This window comes from Ursus maritimus, assembly GCF_017311325.1.
Source record: "Ursus maritimus isolate PB19 chromosome X unlocalized genomic scaffold, ASM1731132v1 scaffold_X1, whole genome shotgun sequence".
Classification (NCBI taxonomy): domain Eukaryota; kingdom Metazoa; phylum Chordata; class Mammalia; order Carnivora; family Ursidae; genus Ursus; species Ursus maritimus.
Window position 1 is genome coordinate 42,073,389 of NW_024423319.1, and position 25,422 is coordinate 42,098,810.

The 25,422-nt window shown below is 36.3% G+C and overlaps 1 protein-coding gene across 1 annotated transcript; it reads right to left on the bottom strand.

Annotated features, from left to right (window-relative positions):
- Positions 1-2,146: 2,146 nt before the first annotated feature.
- On the bottom strand, positions 2,147-19,542 carry IL1RAPL2 (interleukin 1 receptor accessory protein like 2). The gene is made up of 4 exons (XM_040628046.1): positions 19,527-19,542; positions 18,286-18,429; positions 12,726-12,896; positions 2,147-2,268 (listed from the first exon to the last, which is right to left on the bottom strand). The coding sequence occupies exons 1-4, from the start codon at positions 19,540-19,542 to the stop codon at positions 2,147-2,149; spliced, it is 453 nt and encodes a 150-aa protein (XP_040483980.1).
- Positions 19,543-25,422: the final 5,880 nt, after the last annotated feature.

Consider the following 25,422-nt stretch of genomic DNA (forward strand, 5'->3'; position numbering starts at 1 on the left):
TCGTGTTTATAACCTCTGCAACAGTGTCTCATTTGCATTGAATCCGAATGGTGGAAATCAGGGAGATCAGCTTGAGATGACACCAGAGAAGCCGAGGTACTGGTCATGGCAATAGAGGGTATAGGCTGGAGTTCTCCAAAAAGTCCTTGTTCTGCCGAGTCCAGAACATGGCACCGAGAAAGCATTTCTTTTTTCTTGATGGGCATTTCATGTACTAATTGCTTCCAAAACTTAGAATTTAATTTGCTGCTTTTGGGTCCCTTCCACTTGATCAAGGACAGAAGTTTGATGCTGCGCTTTAGTGATTCCACTTCCTGGCAATTCACCTTTCCTTTTAATTCTGTACACTCAATCAAAATCACTTTGATTTCTCCACTGACTAGCATGTTATGGAGTCTGCTCTCCAATTCGAAAATACTCCATCCTCGTCTGAGAATATAGTCTGGAGTTAGCACGATAATAAGTCTTCTGCTTTGCTCAACACATCTTGTGAGATCTTCAATGTATGCTACAAATCACAGAAAGAGAGAAAGAGTAAAACAAAGACATTTCCAGTCTTTAAAGCATTAGGTTTGCACTCTAATATAGCAAAAAGCCAGTCTTTCACTAAGGTACATCACATTTTCTTTTCTTGTAGTGCACATTCAGACAGTACATTTCCTAAAAAGAACAATGGAAAAAGAAAACCTCCGCTTATAATACTTATTTTCTTTCTCTTCATCATTACTTACAGTGTTCTGTTAACTAATACAAAACTCTGACTTCTTCAGAGCTTAGATGTATTTCAGCTATTTTTATTTATTTAATCATTTAGTTCAAGGCAGTCTTCCAAATTTTATCCCAATGTATCAACAGCTCTAGGGGAACAAATAATCATCAGATTGATGAAAAGAGAAATGGAGTTGTTTAATGAATGAAAGGTCACTGTATTTATGGGTTTGATTTGGTTTTCCCTGTAGTTTTAAACTACTAAACTACCAAACTACTAAAAAGTTAGGGGGTATATGAACTACTTCAAAGATAACTGATAGAAATAGTGGAAAATCTCTTCTAGAATCATAGTCTGTTCCTCAGAATACCTTTTATTATCTGCAATCTTAGGTTCTCCATGTTGCCCTTCAAACTGGGAGATAGGGACGTGGTGTTTTTGTGCCCATGTGTTTAATTTGAACCAGCTGCTCTTTGTTCCAGGGAAGAGTAAGGGGTAAAGTTAGAGGTGGGGGATGATGTGGAATGAATGGTAAAAGGATAAAGGGGGAGTCAATCAGTTGAGAAGTCTTTGCCCTACTTTGTGGAACAATTCTGCGAGTTAGGTGAATATGTTATAGTCCTTTCATGGTAGAAAAACACTCAACTAATTCTAGATTTATTTATTCCGCAGAATAATCCTTTTGCAACCATGCTTCCCAAAGTCTTATCTGCCAAAAAGGGAAACACACACATGTGTTAACAAATGGAGACTTGGACACAGGTGCGGCAACAGAGAGCTGTCTTTACTAAGTAGAGCACAAGGCCTTGTCTAATGTACAGTGCCCTCTAGCAGAAGCAGTGCTTACAGAAGCATAGCAACATTTGTCACTGCAAATCTGCCCAAGGTTACAGACTGCTTTCAAGAAGTCACGTCCAGTACATAGTGTGGGGCCACCAAACAGCCCAGTACAAGCCATTTGAAAAGAGAAACTTATTTTACAGATGCATATTTCACAGATACGTCTCTTTTCAAGGGTTTTATTTCCACCACTAGGCAGCAAGAACATTTTCACAAGTGAAAATGAGTAAACTTTCTACACACCCTATAGATAAATAAAAAACTTTTTAAGAGATACACATAAAATTGCCCACTTAACAATTTGTTGTTACTGTTGTTTTGGTTTTTACTTAATACATTTTAGGACTTTCTCATGCAGTAGTTACAATGAATATTTGTAAGGCAACTTCTAAGTGGAGTGGGAACCTCTTAAGAATTTAAAGAGATTATTTATTCAGGGGAAAAAATCAGCATTGAAATCTAAAACAAATAAAATAAATAAAAACAAACAAACAAAGCAAAATAAAAACATCACACAAGCAGCAATGGGGAAGTTATCACTCTGTAATTATCACTTAGAGAACTGGTGAAACAGAATGGAAGGAAAGGTAGAAAGTTTCAATAGAGTGGAAAAATTTTATCCCAATGTATCAACAGCTCTGACTCTTCATTTTCTTCCTTTCTTCCTGCTCCCAAAAAGAAAGAAGTTATGTGGGAAGCTTCATCATTAGAGGTTGGATCTGTAAGATACAGTAAAATAAACTATCATGCATCTTTCCCATTATTCTTTTCACCTTTCCTCCACACAAAGCAAAGCAAAACAAAACAAAACCCAAACCCAGATTAAGACATCAGTACAAGAGTCCATGAAAATACAGTTTTGCCAGGTAAATTATGAGTTAATTGTTAATTTCATAGAGGAATTCTTTACAAAATAATTTACCAAGGGGTTATTCCAAGTAGTATTCTTCCCTCATTAATTGTAGCTTTTCATTTAATTTAAAAAAATGATCTGTACAAATCTTGTAAGGAGCACATCTGTCACATAAACTATGCCTCTATGAGCAACACTTTTTCTATGTGTTGGGATGTAGTCTAATTTACTTTTTAACTATACTTTTAAAAACAAAAGGTATGTCTATCTATACATATCTCTACTTAGAGAAAAAATTTACAATCCAGGTGTTCACAGTCTTAAGAGAAACTATATACATACGTACTAATTAGTTTGATTGGGATTTATGGGCTTTGGCTTTTGCTATCCGCTTTCCTGAATGGGGAAGGGAACAGGGTACGTTTTTTCTTCCCATTTGTATGTTTCTCCTCCTTCATCAATCTATTATATTTTGCCATTTGACAGCTAAGCCAAATGCAACATTTAGGGTTTTGGGGGCCTCTTAGAGATTCATTAGACAGAATTTGCATTTGCCTCCAGAAAGAATGACTGTCAGGACAGATCCCACTATGCTCAGCTGCACAGGGTGTGGGTGTTGAAGGGAACCTTGGATAGAGGGAGTGGTCCCTGTCTCTTGCATACTACACTGGCTGTGCTTATCCTGGCAAAGCCTAGTGGAGAGTTGAGGCAACTTTCCAGATAATTCCGGCTGAAAACCTGCTGTGGAAGAAAAAAAGGTCTGAATTATCCTGGTTTGCCCTATATATACATTAATCATATGCACTGGAGTCAGTCAGTCAGTACATCAAATTTTTCCCTGGGTAGACACAGACCAAGTGTCCCAAAGAAAACATGAGCCATTTGCTTGGGCCCCGAATTTCGTGTTCCATTTCACTTGGTGAAAAACCAAGTGGAAGTTTTCAGATGTGAAGCCCACATTTCACTTCTTGGGATGGTGATCAGTGGCTGGGCAGCAACCTCAATGTTTGAAAGCAGCTGGGGAGGTGCCTCTAAGAGCTGCCTGGCTCTAAGGAAAAGAAGGAGAGACTGTGCACTAGCTTCCATATTCTGGCGCTCTCTGTTTTTCTATGTTTTTTTTCTCCACCCCCCCCCCAGCTCCTCTCTACCTCTCTCTTTCTCTCTTTCTTTTACTGTCCTGTCTCCTTCTTGTCCTTTTATCTCCCTTTTTGCTTTCTTGCTCTCTCTTTCTGCCTTTCCCTCTCTTGCTCTCCCTTCCTCTTTTTGTCTATCTCCCTTCACGCCCTTCCTTCCTCCCTTCTTAAGTCTTTACTTTCTGTCTTTTTATCTTTGGGAAAAAAACCAGGACCTAGCCATCATGGAAAATGTAGTAAACTAACAAGAGACCAAACAGGTAGGATTAATATTTTTTACTTGCTAATCTTTAGCCAGGAAGTTGTTGCTGGCTTCTATGCAGCAAGTGCCCCAAATAATTTCCCTCTTACCCCCGGGTTGCATGTTTGCATCCAATGACTGTAAACTAGGGCCTGATCCATTAAGAACATGTCTTGTTTTTGTATGGTCTGTGAGCAAGGAATAACTTTTTAAGGGTTGTGAAAAAAAAAAGAATATGATGCAACAGAGACCATATATGACCCACAAAGCCAAAAATATTTACTATCTGGACTTTTACAGAGAAAGTTTGCTGCCCTTGAATTAGAGACCAGTCAGGGTGTTTAGGTTTGGAAAAGTTCCAAATAAACTAAGCAGAAACAGGTATCATGTTAAGACATTGCCAGTCCATAGCTAGTGTAGTCTGTGACAGGCAGTGGTGTTTGCCATGGAAGAGCTGTGGTTTTGTGGGGGACATTTTAGAAATCTTCAGAAACCATTCTAAAAAGCTTGTTACCACGAAGAGATAATAAGGAAACTTTAAAAAAAAATCCCTAAATCCACAGCACACATGAATATTCATTAAATCTTGCCTTGACTTATTCAGGAGAATTTAGCAGCTGAGTACCAGGAATCCCTCAAAGGCTCTTTTTTTTCCACATAGAAAAATATAAAATATTCTTTAAATAAAAGGTCATTAAGTTATTTCTTTGCAGATTTTGGTTTGAAGCAACTTATGATGACAGAAAAGACTAAAGAAGCCTGGGTATGATAGTCTTCTGCTTCTCTAGACAAGGCCGTGAAACCATACCAATTTATCAGACACAAAATAAAGCTAATTACATTTAGTCTATTTGTGATCTTCACAAGTGGTAAAGAAAAAAAATCCCCTTGACCGTATTTTTTATAGAGGTTTGAGTTGGTACAAATTCATTTTTCACATTATAAGTGCAACTTCAAAGAACCTTTTTTCTTTTGTCTATACTGAGAGTTGATGGAGATTATGAAATATTCTAGAAAGGAAATGCATTGTCACTAGGCCCTCTTTGGGATGTGTACCTATTAGAGAACGAAGAAAGGTCAAGCCAACAGGAAACAAGGAAAGTGACTACCTAAAACTATTAAAAGGAAAGAAAATTCAATTTAAAAATTTCTTTCAGGGGCAGTTGTATAAACCAAAATTACAGTGCATTTAGAAAAGTAGAATTAGATCTACAAAAGTGACTTGGAAACAGGACAGTTATTAACAAAGCAAAAAAGCAAACTGAAGAAAGAAATGAAGCAATGAAATAGAAGCAGGAAGAATGGCAGCTCCAAGAAATGGCTTCTAATGGGATGTGTATACTTTCCCCCAAAGAACTCAGTACTCTTCTAAATCTCAGGTGCTGAATCTGCTGCAGATGTAGACAGAAGAACAAGGGAGGAAAAAAACCCCTATATATTTAGGAATTTCCATGAGGTCTTGCTACTGCCTACTAACCACTAACCATTAGATTTATCAAACTAATCAATTAGTTACTTGTAAATTATCTTATGTCAGGGTCACTGTTAAGGGTGGTTGGCATATTTTTAAAAAGTTAAAAGACAAATAGCCTGTAGACAAAGACATGATTTACTATTTTTCCAGGTTCATATAATAATAGTTTGATATACCCACAGCTATGTACATCCACTATCAAATAGACAAATCATTAGGATGAGACAGGATGCATTAACATAGATACTACTTCGTTAATTTTTGGCCAACATTATCAACAGTGGTATTTCTAAAACCTATGGGTTAATATTTCAAGACTTTAATTCAAGATTTAATTTCTAAATTGAAATTAGAAATGGGTTCTTTCTAATTGATTAAGTGGGTCCTTTCCTTTGACTTGTATGGAGAAACCAGCAAAAATAATACAGGTTTCCTATGTATCAAAGAAAAATGTATTATTCAGAACTATGTATTTGGGAAAAATTATTAGCTCTCTGGTATAATTAGATACAGTGAGGTACTTATAATGTAGTCTCACTGAATATACTATCTGCATTTTAAATAATGATGCTTAATACTAACCTATTGCAAGAGTTATATAGATTGACAACCTGACTCTTTTATCTTGGCTGATATTACTAAAGATTTGGGTCTTGATTCTGCCTCTGGCAGATGTTAGATTCTGCCTGTGTTGTCTGTCACAAAGATTGAAGTAATAAAATTTTTATTTAACTAGATGTATGTGTGGGAAGGAGGGGCTTTCTAAACAGTGCGTGATATTACTTACCTTACAAAAACTTTCCTTTTCTCCTCCAAGTCCTTGGCTTGATATTTCATAGATAGTTTATTGGGCTAAATTTTTTGGTAGGAGTTTTGTTTTCTACTGACTAATGTTAAGTATACTAATTAATACTTATTGATAGTTTGGTTGATCAATGGTTAACATGGATTTGCTAAGACCTTGTAAGTATAGCGAACTATGTTTATTCACAGTTTTTACTTTGAAGACTGTATTTCTGGTAGTGAATCCCATACTTTTGCTATTACATTTTATCTGTGGGTGGGTGGGGAAGCATGACAGTAGGCAGAATTTACTCTGGAATATTGTCCACATCTCCAAATTCTTTCTCATCTCTCTTCACCTCTTTACCAAGGGTGGAGGTAGGTAATGGAACACATTCAGAGAATATTGAGGGAAAGATAATGTGGAGAGTAGCAAAAAAAGTCTGCAAAATGTCCTTCCCCTCTCTTTTCTCCCTTAACCTCATGCCCTAGAAACTTGTAGATAGAACTAATTTCCATCAATGCAATCTTAGTAAATAGGGAACAAGATTACCTGCTCTCTCTTTATATTGTCTTTTCTGTGGCTCCTTTGAACTTAAAGACAGTTTTATCCTGGTCTTATGCTCTTTTTTTTTTTTAAGGTGCTTGTTCTTTGTGCCATTCAAGCAGTAGATTTCTTGATTGAAATTCTACACAGTTCTTCCTTAACCTTAAACTTTTGTGAGAAACCTCAGTCCATTGACCTCAGTACATCTGGAGGCATATTGGGGTACAATTCCCTTCTCTTGGCTTTAACATGAAGGGGATAGTGGGCATATCTAATTTTATTCCATGTGAGTAAATTGCACACAATGTGTTAAATTTCCATAGTTGTGCATGTCACCCCTGCCTCACACTTTTTAGGTCACAGACATCAGATTGCCTGAAAAGGATTTTATTACTCCCCAAGGAAAATTTACTTGAATGGTGTCCAATATGTCCAGCTATTAGAGGAACTATTGGCAATGAGTACTTACAGATCCATGTACAAAAATATTTTTTGCATGCCTCACTTAGCAGTGACTAGGGATCATCTGACACCAGATGTATTCTCCACTCATTTGTCATTCCATTGTCAGCACAATCACATGGCTAGCACTAAGCATTAAAAAACTGAAGATTAGAATAGTGAGGAAATGCAAGAATGTAATCAGACATTATCATTTTCCCTTAAATTACTGAAGGAGTTATAGGATTCTTGAGTTTCACTCGCTCAATTACTCCTTCAGTAATACTGATACTTGATGCCAAATTCATAAATATAACTTCAACAGACAGAGCTGATCAAACATATGTATGACAATATCTTTAGTTTATTAATGTCTTTCTCTAGTATAATAATGCATGAATAACTCAGTCTTTGAATAGAAGGGAAAATTGAGATAAATGTCTTTGAAGGATTTTTTTCTTTTCAAATTCCACTTAGATATTCATAGATTTTTCTAAACCTTCAGAAGGAACTGGCTCAAGTTATAACTGTTAATAAATATTGCATATGCATTTTTAAGTACCTTGATTGTTTTCTCTTAAAGGCAAACAACAGCTACAGGATTGGGTTGTTTCTACTTTTAGTCTTAGAATGTTATTTTCTCCATCTGATCAGTAGCCCTCAGCCTAATTCAATAACCTTTTATATTTTTATGTTTTTTAATCCCTTCAGAAACACTGATAGAAGGTGGGATAGAGAACCTAAATGGTACTCATCCAAAAATGTCCCCAATCTCAGGATCTCAATTGCACAGCTGGGTTCTATTGGTCACATGTCAGCTTCAGAGCACATCTGTTCATTCCTCAAGGATCCACTAGGCCCCATGAACACAATGTGCTCTGTGTACAGTACTTTACACCACAAAACCCAGCAGCTGCAGGGGTGAGAAAATCTCTACGTCTCAAGTTTGTGTCTCTAGGCAGTTTGAGTAGGGTGTTTTCTATCTGGCTTTCTTTTGGTTGCCTGTCAGTTCTAACACTCAGACGCCTGTTGGCAACAAAGTTGCTTTTGCTATTCTCAGGACAGATGTTTCTAGCCTGGGAAGAGACAAACCAAATTTTTACTGGAAAGTAGGAATTCTTGCCACATTCAGGCACCAAACCTGAGAAAACATAAGGAAGATCCTGGCCACAGCCTCAAGAATGGAAAGGTAGGCCACTGCCAGGAAAATAATGTCCAGATCTGAAGACTTTTAGTTTTAGTCTTTAGGAAAAATATTTGTGTCAAATCTCCCCATCTCTGCTGGTTCATAATGGCCAAAGGACACTTCTCTAGTAGAGCATGTGGGAATAGTGCAGACACCACCTTACCTTGGAAAGTGACATCTTTATATTGAAGCATTTTGAGAACCCTTGATCATATGAGGAAGAGAGAGACTGAGAGACAAAGAGAAGGTGGGGGGAGTCTCCTTCATGTACTTTTGAAATTGTATGCATTGGAAAGGTTTGTGTGTTAATGAGATTGAGTTGGAATATCATGAGAATGGTGCAAAAGAAACTGAAGATACATCAAAACTGAAGACATTAAACATTAATGGGTTAATGTCATAGACTTCATTAATTTGATTCATAAAAAATTATTGTTGTAGATTAAGGATGATATTATGAAGCCTGCTTTTACGATCCTCAAAGGCCTCATTGCTAGTTTTTGGAGGAAGGAGTAGTCTTGGGTCAACATATTTTAAATGAGATGTGAGGGACAAACATAGCTTATAATATTGTAACTAGTTTTCCCCCCAGGAATGTGTCTATATTTATATAGCATAACCTGTTAAATCTGTACCAATGGCTGCAAATACTGACCACAGAAGCTTCTTTAATAACACACATACACCAAGTCCAAAATGTTCTACTCTGTCATTCATGTGTAAATCAAGTATATTATTCATATACTTCATCGACTTCCTGAATGCATGCTAAAAATGCCAAGGAAAAACTCGTTAATCGTGACATGGTGACTGCTCAGCCAGCTCTGAAATGTTGATGGAAAAAGAAAAATTGTCAAAGGGCCTTTTTAAGAACTTCTGCAGGTTACACTCGCAAATCGGAATTCAGAGAACATGAATTTCCTTATTCAGGAAGGAAGGATTAAAATCAAACACCCTCCAGTGGTTGCATCTAAAAACTGCATAATTGTCCCAAATGGCTTACTTGTAAAAGGAGTCTTCCTGTGTACCATTGAGTACCCAGGATCCAAGTCCCTGCTCAGTCTGATTGTTGTAGAATCTCAAAACAATTAAATTGATCTTCTATGGACTATAGAATCTCTGCCGTCCTAATGACTTCTTGGGTGTTTTTATGTTAAGTTCTTTAAATGTCAGGGTATACTAGGTGACAACTTCTTATCATCTCTTATTCAGTGTGTTACAGTCCTCAACTCAAATCTTGTAATTTTGAGCTAAGAAACATGGTTTATATAAGCCTCACACTCTATGGTCAAGGAGGATGTTCAGACTTGTCTATGATACACCAAAACAACTAGTTAATTTCAATCAATTTAGCCAAATGACTAGCTAACTCAATGAGGTATAAAATATTTTACCACCTATTTGGCTACATTGACACAGTGTGTTGATTCAATTGACCTGTCAGGTCACCAAAATAGACTACATGGGAGCATTAAGAAGACATGATTTTGGGATGCATCTCTTTCACCCTCATGCTGCCTGGGTCTGACTCTCACCTATGCATAATAGCTTCTTCTTTACATAATAAGCAAGTGTCATCTACTGAGTCTTAGGTAAAGTGACTCTCCTGTGTTCCATGTTATCCCCATTTCCCTTTCTGATGTACATGATGGTGAAGCAATGTTTTCCAGTTCAGAAGAAAGATAGTCAATGTTGAAATATTTAGACATAAAGACTAATGTTTTTCAGTCACTTGGTGATGTTGATAAAGACTGCCTACTGTGGTGCTAACAATTTTGGAATAAGACAGAAAGGCCAGTACCACATTGAATCCCATTGAAGATGACTTAACAGAGAATATAAATTCCACTTTGGTAATGATGTTACTTTAATACAATTTAGGATATTATCACTCTAAAAATTGATTTTGCAGAATTTCTACATTTAAAAAGATGCTCTTGGCAAAATAAAAATATAAGTACTAATCTAATAAATTAAGCAAAAATAGTAAAGAAATGTTTCTAATTTTTCATCAGTGTTCAACCCCTTGTAAGTATTCTTTCTAATATCAAAAAAATAAAATAGCCTATTTTAAGGACTGAAACTATTCCTATGAATTATTCACAATTTTTTTTCTTTCAGTAGAAAGCTCCTTTTTAGCTTTCACATTTGCCTTGTTAAAGACAAATGCCATTTAGGTACTGTCATGCAAAAATTTAAACCCTAACTTATTTCATTCTCATTATTTCCTCCTATCTTTGACACTGCTCAAACAAAATCAACAAGGACCTATGAAGCATCCAATGAGCTCAAATTTTCTGCTAGATGATGACAGGAGTGTGAGGATAAATGAAATATAGTCTCTGCCCTCATGGAGCTTACAATCTTGCTGAGGAGTTAAGATAGTTTATAGGCCAACAAGTGACTGTGCATAGTGAACGCTAGGGCTGGAGAAATTATTATGGGCTTTTTACACAGGCAGTGATATTGAGAAGAGTAAGTAAGATTTGTAAAGGTATAAAAGGCTAGCATGAACAAAAGCATTATAAGGACACACAATGTATATCAAAGGTACAATGTGGTTAGATTAAAAGGTATAACTAGGGGAAATCGTAAGAGACAAGTTTAGGAGACCAGTCTGGGCTAGCACCAGACTACAGAAGTGTTTAGCTGAAGGTTATGGATTTTATCTTATAGGAAATGGTGAAAAATTTAAGGTTGAATGGGCGAGTGACATGATCAAGGAGTTACACATATTTGTGGAAATGGATGGGAAGAAAAATAAAGAACGCAGAGAGTAATCAACACTGCAATAATGAGGTGATTAGGGCCTACACTAGAATGGTAGAACTGAGAATGGAAAAGATGCAAGAGACACTGGATTTGGGAGAGAGATACAGAAGAATCAAAAATGACTCATAGGTATCAGCAGGTTCCTTCGGGTTCAATCAATGTAGAAGTGGTATCTCAAGTCATAAAGATGAAGGGAATTACAGAAAGAAAAGAGTAGAAGACTATGGGAAGGAGTTTGGGGAATTATTACATTTGTTGTACAGGGAAGTAATGGACCAGTAAATATTGTCTTCTTTGTTCCTTTCTATGTACATTTAAGTGTGCATATTCATATGCGTACAGAAACATACTTAGATACATACACATTCTGAGAAAAGAGATAAACAACCAAAACACAAGTGTTTCAAATTATCTCCTTTCAGTTTAGCAGCCTTTGGTAGACTGTTGATAATCTGAATAAATGTTATGGTGTAATAGCATGATCTAGTGGACTTAGAACCAAAGTCAAATAGATCTAGGTTCTAATCCTAGCTCTACCATTTGCCAGCTATCTGATCTTGGACTTCTTGAACTTACTTTCTCATCTGTAAAGTGACGATAATAGTACTAGCTCTTTTTCCACACAGGGTTATTATAAACATGAAATGAAATTATGTGAAAATATTTTACATACTGCGAAGTATGGAAAATACAAACCTTTTAATTTTGTTATTGCATGTGTACAAATTACCATATTCTGATTTGTAGTCACATTTTATTTTATTTATTTTTGAAGATTTTATTTTATTTATTTATGTGACAGAGAGACAGCCAGCGAGAGAGGGAACACAGCAGGGGAGTGGGAGAGGAAGAAGCAGGCTCCCAGCGGAGAAGCCCGATGTGGGACTAGATTCCGGAACGCTGGGATCACGCCCTGAGCCGAAGGCAGACGCTTAAGGACTGCGCTACCCAGGCGCCCCCTAGTCACATTTTAATCCCCCCCTCAGGATATTAATATAGATCATATGCAAACTAATTCCAGCAGTTTTATTTTCCCTCAATGGCATTTTAAACTCTTTGAGGGCAGGGTTGTATTTTAGGCTTTTCTCTATTCCCCTTATGCTTTACCCTATACAGCACTCTGAACATGAACAGGAAATAAATATATATATTTTTTACTTGAACCTGAATTTATTCCAAAAGCTCAAAAACAGCTTTCAATATGCAGCATAATTTAAAAGTAGCATTCAAGCCCACATAGTCCAGAGCTTCTTTAAAATAATTTAAATACACAGTGAAAGTGCTATACCAAATGGCCTCACATACATTTTTTATGTGGATTTTGTTCTATAAATCTGGAAATGAGTAACAAGGCATAATTTCAGTTATTAGTGACAATGAATGTAGGTATAAGTAGAAACACAATGACAGAAGACCAGCTTTGGAACTGAAATCCATTGAAAAGACTTTGACTTACAGAGTTTTTTTTTTTTAAGGATCATCATTTTCTCAGAACACTAAGGCAATATAATAAAAAAATACCATTAAGGCATAATTTAAAAACCATACCTAAAATGTTAGTGAGAGTGCCTTTTAAAAAATTCGTGTGCTAGAATGTCAGAACACAGGCATAGTGGAGAAATTTGAATTTAAAAAAATCTACTGTGAGAAACAACTATCTAAATACTTGACTCTGACCTTTGAAGCCATCATATAACTTCATAAAAGAAACAAAAATTTTTAAATACAAAACTTGAAAGTACTTACTTCCACTTGGAATCAGGTCCCTTTCTGGGATGAAGAGTTTATATCCATAGTGTTTTTCCAGGACATCTGGCAGTATTTCAAGAGCAAACTGCTCTTCTTCAGGATTGTCACAGTCTAAAGTATCTTGGTCCACTTTTGTGTAAGACAGATAGGCATCATATTCCTTATTGTCTTAAATATAAAGAACAACAAGTGGGTTTAATATATTAGTAGGTTCTCTTTAAGTACTAAAAGTCTATAACCCCTAACAGGCTGAACTAAGCACTGTAACTAGTGACTGTCATTAACAATTAGAAAAAAAAATAAACCACATGCCATGTTATAAGAAATCTAGTGCATTTCCACATAACCTAGTCATATGATATGGGCTGAAACTGTTGTGGTAATGGGAAACCTATAGTCAGGACAGAATAAAAGAGAGAATTATTATTTGTGACTTTTGGTGACTATACATATTTGTGATGTTCAGTGATGTGTGAATGATTAGCTCAGTGTGTTTGAATGCAGGACTAAATAGACCAAAGTCATGGATTTGAACTTTTTCTGTGCCAGTTGGCTTGGCTTTGTTACTTGGTCACAGACTATACCTCTTTTGCACAAATATGTTCAAGAGATCCAAGAGGGGCTGGGCCCTTGAGTGTGGAAGATCAAAATAATCCAGCCTCACTCCTGGAGACACTATTCACAACACATGCCACATTTCCAGTTGGTTAGTATCATCATCTTCATATACAAAAAGTAGTTCATTACCAAATATTAGAGACAGCAGCTGGGTTTTATACAAGTGCATTGTCTGTTATTCTTGTTCAATCCATGGCCAACTAATTTGACACAAGCTTCCAAAGGAAGTCTTTGCTTCAAAATATACATCTTTCCATTATTGCCAAATTAGGTTTTCCCTTAACACATTTAGTCAGGGAGTTAACTGTGCTTTGAGAAAGTATTTTTTTGCTCCTTTGCTGTACTGGCTCAGAGCCAGCCTCCCCAAAGAGAAAATGTAAAATGTTTATAAATTTTTTCCTAAAAATTATTAATGGATACAGGTACTCAAGCTGTTAGTCCCCATTGGTTTTAGAAAGGCCACATTGGAAATGTTATAGTGGGTTTCAAAATTTCCTTATTTATAGAAAATTATTTTTAAAAGTTAATGTAGTGAGCATAGACTTAAGTGAAAATGTTAGTATTTACTAAACCTTGTTACTTGCAAACAATAATTTTAAAAGATAGGCAAATATTTCAGGATTTGTTTCTAAACCTCTTCAATATTTTCCATTAAAGCAGATTTGATTAGAATATAGCTGAAACCTGACCAAAAGCCAATTTACAGAATGAAGCAGCCACTCATTTATACCATTAATGATTTAGTTCTACCTACTAAAGGAGGAATAAATGATATACATATGAAGAGATATAAAAACCTTAGGGTAGAAGTACGTGGGACCCTCTGACTATCTAGAGATATCTGAGGCAGGATTATATTGTTCTAATTCTAGTAAGATTCCAGTCTTCACCACCCCCACATGAAAGGAACTCTGGTTATTTATGTTATGATGGTGCGTGAAGCCAAAAGGCTTTTCTTTAGCATGTCCTCTGGCTGAAAAAGGCTTCCGTAAACCTTGGTTGGGTTACTTGATTGCCAAGAAGCAGATGCACATGAAGGACTGCCCTGGATAGTTGAGATCATTTGGCTTACAAATGGGGCACATTCCACTCTTATGCATAAAACACCACTTGGAAGTGAGAATGTTCATAAGCAATGCTAATGTAAGAACCTCCTGGTAATCTTAGCACCTCTGCCCCTGTTCCAATCAAGCTCAGGATGCACCTGCAAGCCCTTGACTTTCTCCAGCTATAATTACTCACCTGGGACTTAGAGCTGCCGATGATACACAGCTGGAAGAATAAAATAGGCCAAAGGACAAACAGATCCATTCCTATGAACAGAATGTATTTCATTGTTCTTAATGGATGGTGCTGCTGCCTTAAATTCTGTAATGTCAGACCAGACCCTTGTTTCTTCCAACTTAGATAACTTTTCTACCTCACAAACCTCCCTAAATTCAACTACTTATTAATTTATTCAACAATGATTTGTTGAACATCCACTATGAGCTAGCCATCTGCAATGACTACCTGACTTTTTTACTCATCTGACCAGGCCTTTATACTTTTGCCTCCATTGCTTATCCTGACTAAGACTATTTGCCCTCCAACCATGCCTAAACTCACATATTCCTGATCCTTACGTACTTCACCTATGCCCTATATAGGTGATGCTATAGACTTTTTTCTAGAAAAATATTGCTATATTTGCATATCCCAAATCAAGTTATGATAAAGAACATGGATGTCTTTGATATGTGTAAACACCCAACACGTCTGGATAATAAATTTTACCTAACATTCTAGAAACACATCACTCTTTGGAAAAGTGTTACTTCTGGTTTTAGACATGTCCCTTTAAGATGAACTAAAGATAAAGAGCTTATGGTGGCTGGACAGAACAGGAAGAGCGCTCTCAAAGCCACCATGTCAGATGTCCCAGAAGCTCTAGGATGCCAGCTAGTGAGCAAGCAGTGATGCAGTTGCCACAGTTTAAAAAATGCACTTCAGCCTTATATAGACAGCCAAGAAAACCTCATGAATAGCCACAGCTGTTGCTCACAGAGAGGAGGAAGATGGAGGAGCAAAATCAACAACATGATGCAAATAAGGTTAACAACAAGGCCTGAAAATTGTTTTAAAACCAAATGGCAATTCAGCAACACCACTTAGCTAGGCAAGGCTAATGAGCCTTCCTCTGTGTTAAATCGTGCTGACTAAGCTCATCTAAGGAACCAGAAAATAGAGCACAATGCAGATGGCAGAGCATTATAAGAAAGAGGGCTTGCACAGCAATCACCATAGGTATGTTGTTCCCAATGGAGAGAGAAGTTATGAGGAAGGGAACCAAACTGTCTGTGGAAGAATTTTCCTGTTGTCACACCTGTCCTTCCCAGTTTTTTAAGCTCATTTTAATCTTGTTCACCACCAGGAAGTCATTCCTGTTTACAACCCAGTTCTTTTAGGGCTGTGCTAAACACAGTGCTAAATCCTTAGCTTCTGAAGTGCAAAGACTGTGTCACATTATTGATTATTATGTCCCTAGTGCCTACTATAGTGTGTGTGTGTGTTGATCCAGATGAGGAATATAAGTAAATATACCATACGTAATGCCTACCACATAGTAGACACTTAATAAATATTTAATTACTGAACAACTCAAAAGTCAAATAAATGAAGCAATCATTGTTTGGTGGATAAAAATGAAACGAATTATATAAAAATGGCTAAGAAGTCAAAGTCTGATGGGTTGATTTTATTTTATAAAAATAAGGCATTTTTATAAGAACTTTCAGAAAATTTATGAGATATGAATCAAAGAGAAAATGTAAACAAAAAGTATAAGGGTAAAACTAAGTTGTGTCCATGAGATGCCAAAATATTTAAATAAAGAAATGAAAAATTTGGAAATTATCTAGCTGATATTTGGCATCATGAAATCGAGTATTTCTAAAAGAGCTTTAATATTCATTTATTCATCCTCACCGCATACCTGCTGACTTTTTAGTATTCCATTCAGCCAGTACAGGTTGTGTATTTAAGGTCTAAGTTTCCATGTAGGAATAAAAAATGTTTAAATACTCCTTCCTAATGAAAACCCTTGACGTCCCATCCTTCCCCATTACATTTTCTCCCTAAAACAATTGGTTTGGAATCAATACATACAATTGTTTAATCAAAATGCTCTAGATTATTTGTCATCTTTGACCACATGGACCACATTGGAGATGTAGATGCAAAATTGAATATTTTATCCCTGAAATGTCCTATAATAGTAGCATGAATTTAGTCTTACAAATATGTACTACAACTGATCAGTTAATCTGGATTATTGGGTATGGGTGATGAATGTAATTAATTATTACAGTTTAATTTAATAAATTGTATCATCACTTACAGAGAGTATTGACAAATTGCTTATATTCATGACTCAAAACAAAGTAATCACAGGAGCCTCCCTTTTATGTTCTTTCATTTAGACAATGCATCTTTTACATTCCCAATTGGATAATTTAGCCATATGTTGGCACCTGGGAATCAGTGACTTTTTCCTCAGTAGCACATTTCATCTAGTTATTTTACATGTGCAGGTAAGAAGTCAGATTTTTCTATATTAATTGCTGGATATAGAAACTGATTGACCACGTTTTCATATACATTGTTGGAGCACATAATTATGGTTGGAACAGGCCCTAATCACTCATTTTGAAACAATGTCTGAATAAGGGTATGTAACACTTTTAAATGGGCTGCTATAATAATTAGGTAAATATACTGCTTTGTTAAAGAACATGCATATATATGCATATATACTCACCAAACAGCATATCTCTAATTTACTATAAAAATATAAAAGTCAATTAAAACCCACTCATATCATTACTTACAAAATAGAAAACATAGGACCAATATCAAAGATTCCTCAAAAGTTTTTTTTACAGTCACCACTCTGCCCTTCTTCTACCACTATAAAAAGAAACAAAATCATGAGCTCTTCTCCTTTGAGGTAAGATCATGATCTTAGAAAAACAAACAAGAGCTCTAACTTTCATTATTTCAATATAATGAAAACTAGAATCCAAATCTGACTTTTTAATGACTTACAAATGGACTTCTTTTTAATTTTGGTTTACCTAAGGCATTCCACACATATATTTCCAAGACTTACAGTAGTTTGTGGGTGAGGACTCTATGCCTATTGAGTTACGTGTCATGATTTCTTATTGGTATTGATTTGAAATACAGTTATTTATTCTCTTGAAAAATTAAATCATTTTTGAATGTTCAAAGAAACAAGACTCAATACAATGCTTTGTTGATAATTCATTCAAAAGATTTCCAAGGGCCTTAGATGGCACACATAAGAAAATTATAAACTACATTCTGAATTTCTATCCTTTAAGGTCATTTTTGAGACTGGTTCTACAATTATCCAAAATATGTGGGTCCAGATGCACTGTGAGTTTTTAAAATAGAATCTTCATAGCTTTTAATCCGTTTCCTAAATGATTTGTTTGTTTTTTTCAATACCAGGAATGGCTAGAAATTATCTGTACCTGAATTTGAATTTTCTGGAGGAAAATAATGGAATTGATTCTTAATTTATTTCTTAGTAAGGGGAAAGGTTTTGACAGCAATTATTTTAGTTCCTGATCAATTCATGTCTCCTTGTTAAACTGTTTATTTAGAAATAATGTCAAAAATTACAAAAATAAAATAGTTTAAAGAACATCCATATATCCTTTACCCAGAATCTATTGTTAATATTTTTCCCCTTTGTTCTCTTTCTTGATAAATACACAATTTTTTTCTGAACTTTTTGAGGGGTAACTTGCTTTAGTCATAGCCCTGTAACCCTAAATATTTCATCATGTATCTCCTAAGAATAGGGATACTCTCCTACATAATCACAAATTCATGCCTTTTAATTGAATTCGAGCAATAGGAGACAGCTTACCATTGGTAGTTTCATCACCTCCAAAATGCTGTCGGTAGAAGAGCATCAATTCAGTATTGTAGCATTTGTAGATGACCACAAGCAGTACAAGGAGGAGGAAGATTGCTCCCAGGCCTCCTGCAAGTTCAATTTTGTAGATTAAATCTGGAACCAACAGAATAAACAGGAAAGGGTAATTAAATCAGCAACACTTGGGATCTTTCCATATTTCTAGTCTGTAAGATGTACAACCCATTCTACTTTTCTTTCCAAAAGATTCTTGCTTAATGCTGTAAGTAGCTTTGTTCTTGACACATTTGTATAAATCAAATTTTCATAAAATTAACTCTTTTCTAAAGATCTGAATAATTTTACTGTTGAAAGTGATGTCTATCTGAAAAGGAATAGTCACTCCCAATTTGTTTTGAACACATCTAGATATAACCTATATACTTCTGTTTTAAGTGTATCTCAGGGAACTGTTAGAACTGCCTTTTTCTGGGTCTAAGGCCAATATTTTGTTGTTTCAGTTAAATTACCTTATTGACTTAGTAAGATTACCATCTAGTACTTCTCAGGCTACAGGCCCTATTCTTCTAGATGAGAACAGCATCATAAAATTATTCTCAGAATCAAATAAAATTGAATGAGCTTGCAAGATTTAACCGTTTCATTTAACCCTAGGAAAATAATCCAATAGAAGGCAACCTAGGGAAATTAGCTTATCCATTTCCCCCATTTATTTGAATAAATGAGTATAATATGTATACAATATAATATGCCCAGTGGGGCTAAAAGTGAATGAGAAACCCAGGCTAATAATTTGGACTATTCAGCCAACACCAGGCTACCTGATAGTAGACCTAGGCTGCTCCAGTGGATCACCCTTAGAACTGTAATAGCTGGAACAATTAAATCAACACATAATGGAAGGAGACATAATGTATCCCAGGCTCAGGGAATGTGACTTACCTGTAGCTTAATTAGTGATATTAATAAATCTAAGGGGTATCATCAAAAAAGGAGATAGTACCATGGAATTTAGAGAAACGCGAAGTCAGAAGAGAATTTAGAATGTTAATTCAGCAATGTCTAGAAGAGAAATGCTGAATCTGAAAGACACCAGACCAGAGACATATCTTCCCTTGTGAAATTGGGACATTCATTCGTCTTAATATAACATAGATAAAATTGCCTAAAAGATCAGCTAACCTCCCCTAAATCTAATTCCATAATTACTAACTGACTTTTCTTTTTATTACCAGTTCTGTTTACCATGTAGCTAGAAACTGGAAAAGACAGTGACATTCTAGTTTGTTTATCAGTTGTTTATGAGTTTGGTTGACATCAATCAGCCTCCCTTGATGGGTTAATTCTGGGTCACTGTCAAAATCAAATTTCTGACCATGACAGATTGCCACTCCTGAAGGTCTCTTAACAACCAGATTGCCAACATTTCCCTGGGGATATCCCTTGTCTCTACATAGGCTTATTGCTTAAGAGAAACTAGTCAGGCTCATATGACAATTAAGATTAAGGAAAAAGATAAATATACATAATATATACTACATATAATTTTTACTACACACATACTACATAGTATATATAATATACTACTACATATATATAATAGATACTACATGTAATATATATTATACATAAAATTTTCAACCAGTCTATCAATCTGTTCTGTAAGTAAACCTTTAGCGCAAGAATCCTATAGGGCGAATACATAGATGAAGAATCTGAGACTCAGTAGTTTAATTCACTTACTCAAGGTCATACACCTAAGAAGTGGCCAAGATGGGACTTGAGCCCAGATATTCTAATTTCAAATTCAAGATTCTTTTTATTACACCACAGTTTTATAAGCGTCAGCCTGGAAATTGACAGAGGAAAACAAGCCTTCTCCCTTTTGCTCCATAGAACTGTTGGTAATGCTTCATGAGAACATGTGACTTGTAGTGAATTTTGGCTCTTTCTGCCCTTTTAATTCCAAGGAAATAACCTAAACTACAATTCACCAGGCAGAATGAAAGGACTGAATAGGTCTCAGGCACTTCATTAGAGGATACTGAAGAATTCTGTAGCTGTACCAGAGAGAAAAAAAGGGGCTCCCTGGGGTCCCGCATATGAAGAAAAGTTTTAGGTTTCATGGGGAGAGAGGGAATTTGGTCTTGGAAAGGAGGTTGAGTGAGAGAAGAGATGGTAGAAGCCAGGGACAGCATGGCCAATCAGGAAAGTTACTGAGTGGAAATGTAAGAAGCATAAATAAATGTTACTCTTTTTGAGTAAGGAAAGAGGGGGGTTGATGGAAAAAGGAAGGGAGTGGGGCTGCTGTGAGGGACAAAATATGTTAAGGAATATCATGAGCAGACCCATAATGAGTAGGGATAGGAAACTGGAATCTATCTCTGTCCTGCCTGCTACAAGAGGTAGTCATTTTGAAAACTGAGCCACAACATCTCAGGTAAAAAAAAAAAAAATCCTACCACACATTAGCTCTGCCTCCTGCCCTCTATATAGAAAGTAGCTTCCCAGGAGTCACTGCATACCTCTATGTAGTGGTGAGGCAGGCTTGCTTATGAGACCTGTGTGGGCCTACAATATCAAAATCTTTGCTTGTTTTCTCACCATCTTACATCAGTTATGCATTCTTAACAGCCAGTGTTAAATTGACAGAGCAATATGATTTTTTTGTTACTCTAGAAACTAACTTCTCTTTGATCTTAGGACATTGATTGACTTGATTCAACATGCTTTTCCTGCTGTAAAATGTTCATTTTATTTTGTAAATATTTTGGACGCTTTCTCTTTCCATATATTTCTGTCTCTGTCTCTGGTCAGAATAGACTTCAACTGCTTTCAAAGTCACCAAATGGGAATTTTCTTCAGCAATTTCTATGCTATTTACAGAGTAGAGTTACTATTAGGTAGATGGAAAACTTCAGCAGTAGGAACAATTTGTGCTCCCAAGTAGCAGACACCTTTTTTCAGCAGTAAATTTATGAAAGAAAATCATGATGTGAAGAGTGCCTTTGTGGTTTGAGGGTCCATTTTATAAAAATGTCTTTGAAAGATATTACCTAATGATGGCTGTTTACGTTGAAAACTGTGTACCTAGTCCTTGAGACTCAACCAGTGTTCTTTCACTCAGCTCAGGCAGGGACGTTAAAAGGGAAACATGCATCCTATAATCAGAGGGCAGAATTGTCATCACCCAGATGACACCTGGCTTTTCTTTGTCTTCTGTTTTCAACTGCCATTTTCCATCTCAGCAGGATCTATACTTCTAGGGACATTTCCTGAGAAGGTGAAAGTCATTTTATTTGGACTATGTCTTACATACACATCACAGGGATAGCTATATGCAGAACTGCAAATATTTATGGGATTGTAACTTTTTGTAGGCACTCAAAGTACAAGTGTAGTTCTTTTTAACCTTCTTAATTTGAACCCAACTATTTCTTCACTTTGAACATGAAGATCAGACATTATAGAATGGGACAAATAGCAGCTGAAGCCAAGGGACTAGAGAGAGGGAAGACTGGAAATGTTTTGAGCTAGCTCATAAGTTGGGAAGCAGGTTAGGAGATCCCAGCTGATTGTTTCCTATACAGACTGGGGGTTTGGCATGGGGCAGTAGCACTGGGAATGAACAGAGAGATTCAGTGGTAAGATCTGTTTGTGGGAAAGGCAATATGTGCAGAGAAAAAACAGTTACCAGAATTTCCTTAGCATAAATTCAGTCTTGATTCACACACACACACACACACACACACACACACACACACACAAATAGGATGGACTTCTTACTAAAATGTTAGTTGTAATTGTTGATAATAGTTTATCAGGGAGTGAGCAAGTGGTAGGTGAAGGTAAAAGATGGATAGGTAAGGTTCTTTTTACTCTGAGAAAGCCTGACCCTGTTAATTGGATATATTAGACATGAGTTTTCATCTTATGAAAGGCCTTTTCACTATATGAAAGGATTCATCAAAACTCCATAATTACCACTTAGGGCATTTTCAGTATTTGACTTACAGCTCATCACGAAGTTATTGTTCCATAAAAAGAGCCATACTTATATTCCAGGTGGAAACACTGCAGCCACTGAGGCCAGGCTATGCTGTGATAAAGTTTGAAAGGTTCAACTCTAAAGGAAACATCTGAAGTTTTGCAAGACAAGCCAGAGCTCAGTCTGATTAAAAACGTTGGAGCAGAGCCATCAGGCTTCTCAATCTTTTCTGGAGCTCTACCATATTGTTGAGAGCTTCTAAGGAAAATGGAATAAGGGAAGATAAACTGCATCCTTCTGCAAAGCACAGTGAAAAAAATTTAACTACTACCTAAAACAGAGAGTGCATGCTGGTATACCATGCCCCCCCAAAAGGTTTTGTTGTTCTATACAGTATTTCCAAAACATAAATATCAATATTTAAAAATCAAAACATTGCATACCTAGTCTTTCAACTTAACTTGAAAATTCAAAAGTTCTCATGTCGCTGGGTTTACATTTCAGCAATCATGGCAATGATCTTCTAGAAAAGAGTAGTGACTGCTCCTTTAAGGTGAGGCATGTTTTCTCCAGTCTGTGTTTTTTTCCCTAATATCCAGCCTCTTTAAAAAAAAAAGTTCACTATTTGCCTGGCCCCTGAGGTATTTATATTTTCAACCCCCAATCTGGAAAGTGATTTTCTTTAAAAAGAGAAATGCATTTAGATAGCCCAGGGCAGACACTAGTCAAGAGAAAATCACAGAGAAATCCTCTCTACCAATCCCTGTTATCTATCCCCACCTTATTGCTCTGGCCCTCTAGGAGGAGCATTTTCACCCAACAAATATTTTTGAGCACCTATTATGTTCTATGCCCTAGGGATACAGCAGTAAATAAGGTAGGAAAAGTCCCTGTTCTCATGGAGTTTATATTCTAGTGAGGAGGGGGAGATAAGAAGAAAACAAATACCCTGTCCCCCAACCCACCTCTGTAATGGGCATTAAGGAGGGCATGTGATGTGATGAGCACCGGGTGTTATAAGCAACTGATGAATCATTGAACCCTGTGCCAAAAACTAATGGTGTACTATATGTTGGCTAACTGGATTTAAATAAATAAAAAAGAAGAAAACAAACATGTAATGAGATCTCAAATAGTAATAAATACAATAAACAGAAATAGAGCCAAGCAAGCGAAAAAAAAGAGAAAGTGTTGGGTGGTTTATCAATGAATGATTAGATCAAGAAAATATGGCAACGAATATTATTTCCTCTTAAAAAAGAAGGAAATCCTGTGATTTACTAAAACGTGGATGAAACTGGAGGGCATTATGCTAAGTAAAGTAAGCCAGAGAGAGAAAGGTAAATATTATATTGCGTGCTATCACTTACATGTTTATCTTTATCTTAAAAAAAAACAAAAAACAAACCCTGAAGTCATAGAAAAAGAGAGTAGGAAAATGGTTGTCAGGGGCTGGGAGTATGGGCGGAAATAGGGAGAAATTGGTAAAAGGGTACAAATTTTCAGTTGTAAGATGAATAAGATCTGAGGATCTAATGTATAACATGGTGACCGTAGTTGATAACATTGTATTGTATAATCGAAGTTTGCTAAAAGGTCAGAACTTAAATGTCCTAACAAAAAAAAAGAAGAAGATAAATATGTGCAGTAATGGATGTGTTAATTAATTCAACAAGGGGTATCCTTTCACAATGTATATGTATAGCAAATCATCATGTTGCATACTTTAAATATCTTACAATTTTATTTGTCAATTTTACCTCAATAAAGCTAAAATTTTTAGGCAGAGAAACTGAAGCAGTCCCTGCCCCCAGATCTGGCAGTGAAGGAGATGAAATGGACCTGGCACACAGATTTGAGCTGTATTACAATTCTTTAAATTCTAAACAAAAGAAAACAAAAAATAAAAACAAAGAAAGTGATGGGTAGTACTATTTTATATAGTGTGGCCAGGAAAAACTATTGAGTAGGTTTATATTTAAGCTGAGACCTATATGAAAAGAGTGAGTGGGAACAGTGAGGGGAAGAGTGTTCCAGACCCAGGAAATAGCAAGTGCAAAGACCTTTAGTCAGGACTGTGCTTGGTGAGCACAAGAATTAGGAAGGAAGCTAGTGTGTGTGATGTTTGAGACAGATAGGCAGATTGTAGCAGAAAATGAGATCAGAAATCACAAAAGATTATGTCATGCATTATAGGCCATGGCATAGATTTAGGATTTCATTCTAAGTGTAACAGAGAGGATTCTGTAATTGGAGGGTTCTGATTAGAGGAATATCATCTGACTTATATATTAAAAGGATCATTCTGGCTACTGTGATGAGAATAGATTATAAGTGGACAAGGAAGAAGCAGGGAGACCAGTTAGGAGGCCATTGCATTGAGTCAAGCAATTGATGCTGACAGCTCAGACTAGGGTGGTAACAATGAAGGTGGGGAAAGTCATCAGAGTTTGGACATGTTTTGAAAGTGGAGCCATGGGATTTGCTGGTGGACTAGACTGACTCAGGATTTTGGCCTGAGCAACTGGAAGGATGGTGAGGGAGATGGAGAAGACAACTGGAGGATCAGGTTTGTAGGGAAGAGAAATCAGAATTCTTGTTTAGGACAAGGGAAGCTTGATATGCCTAATAGATATGTCTACTAGCGGAGTGTTTGAGTAGTTATTGAATAGGCAGTTAGGAAAACAACTTTGGAGTTTAGGCAAGAAGATCAGGCAGGCTACAGATATAAATTTGGAAGTTGTCAGCATGTACGTAAGTAAGCAAAACCATGAGATGGAGATGGAATGAAATCATCTAGGGAGTAAGTGAGAAGAGGGGTCCCGAACCCTGGGGAACTCTAATATTTGGAGATGAGAAAGATGAGAATTAATATTCTCAGTTATTCATGCTTTGGACACGTTTCCTTGCGGAAGCCATGGGAGGTGGCAGTTATACAGTGTGCTTTGGTTTCTACTGTCAGATTATTAGAAATTTTAAGGGCTGCTAGTGGTTGCTTTCCTTATTAAAGAGAAATGGATTTATTTATTTTTTTAAAAAGATTTTATTTATTTATTCGACAGAGATAGAGACAGCCAGCGAGAGAGGGAACACAAGCAGGGGGAGTGGGAGAGGAAGAAGCAGGCTCATAGTGGAGGAGC

Excerpts from the sequence above, each read along its gene's own strand:
- IL1RAPL2 (XM_040628046.1), bottom strand. Across the intron at positions 12,897-18,285 it reads AGGTGATGAAACTACCAATG|ACAATAAGGAATATGATGCC; the intron begins GTAAGCTGTCTC and ends TTTATATTTAAG. Across the intron at positions 2,269-12,725 it reads GGACCTGATTCCAAGTGGAA|ATCCAACCTCTAATGATGAA; the intron begins GTAAGTACTTTC and ends TGTATCTTACAG.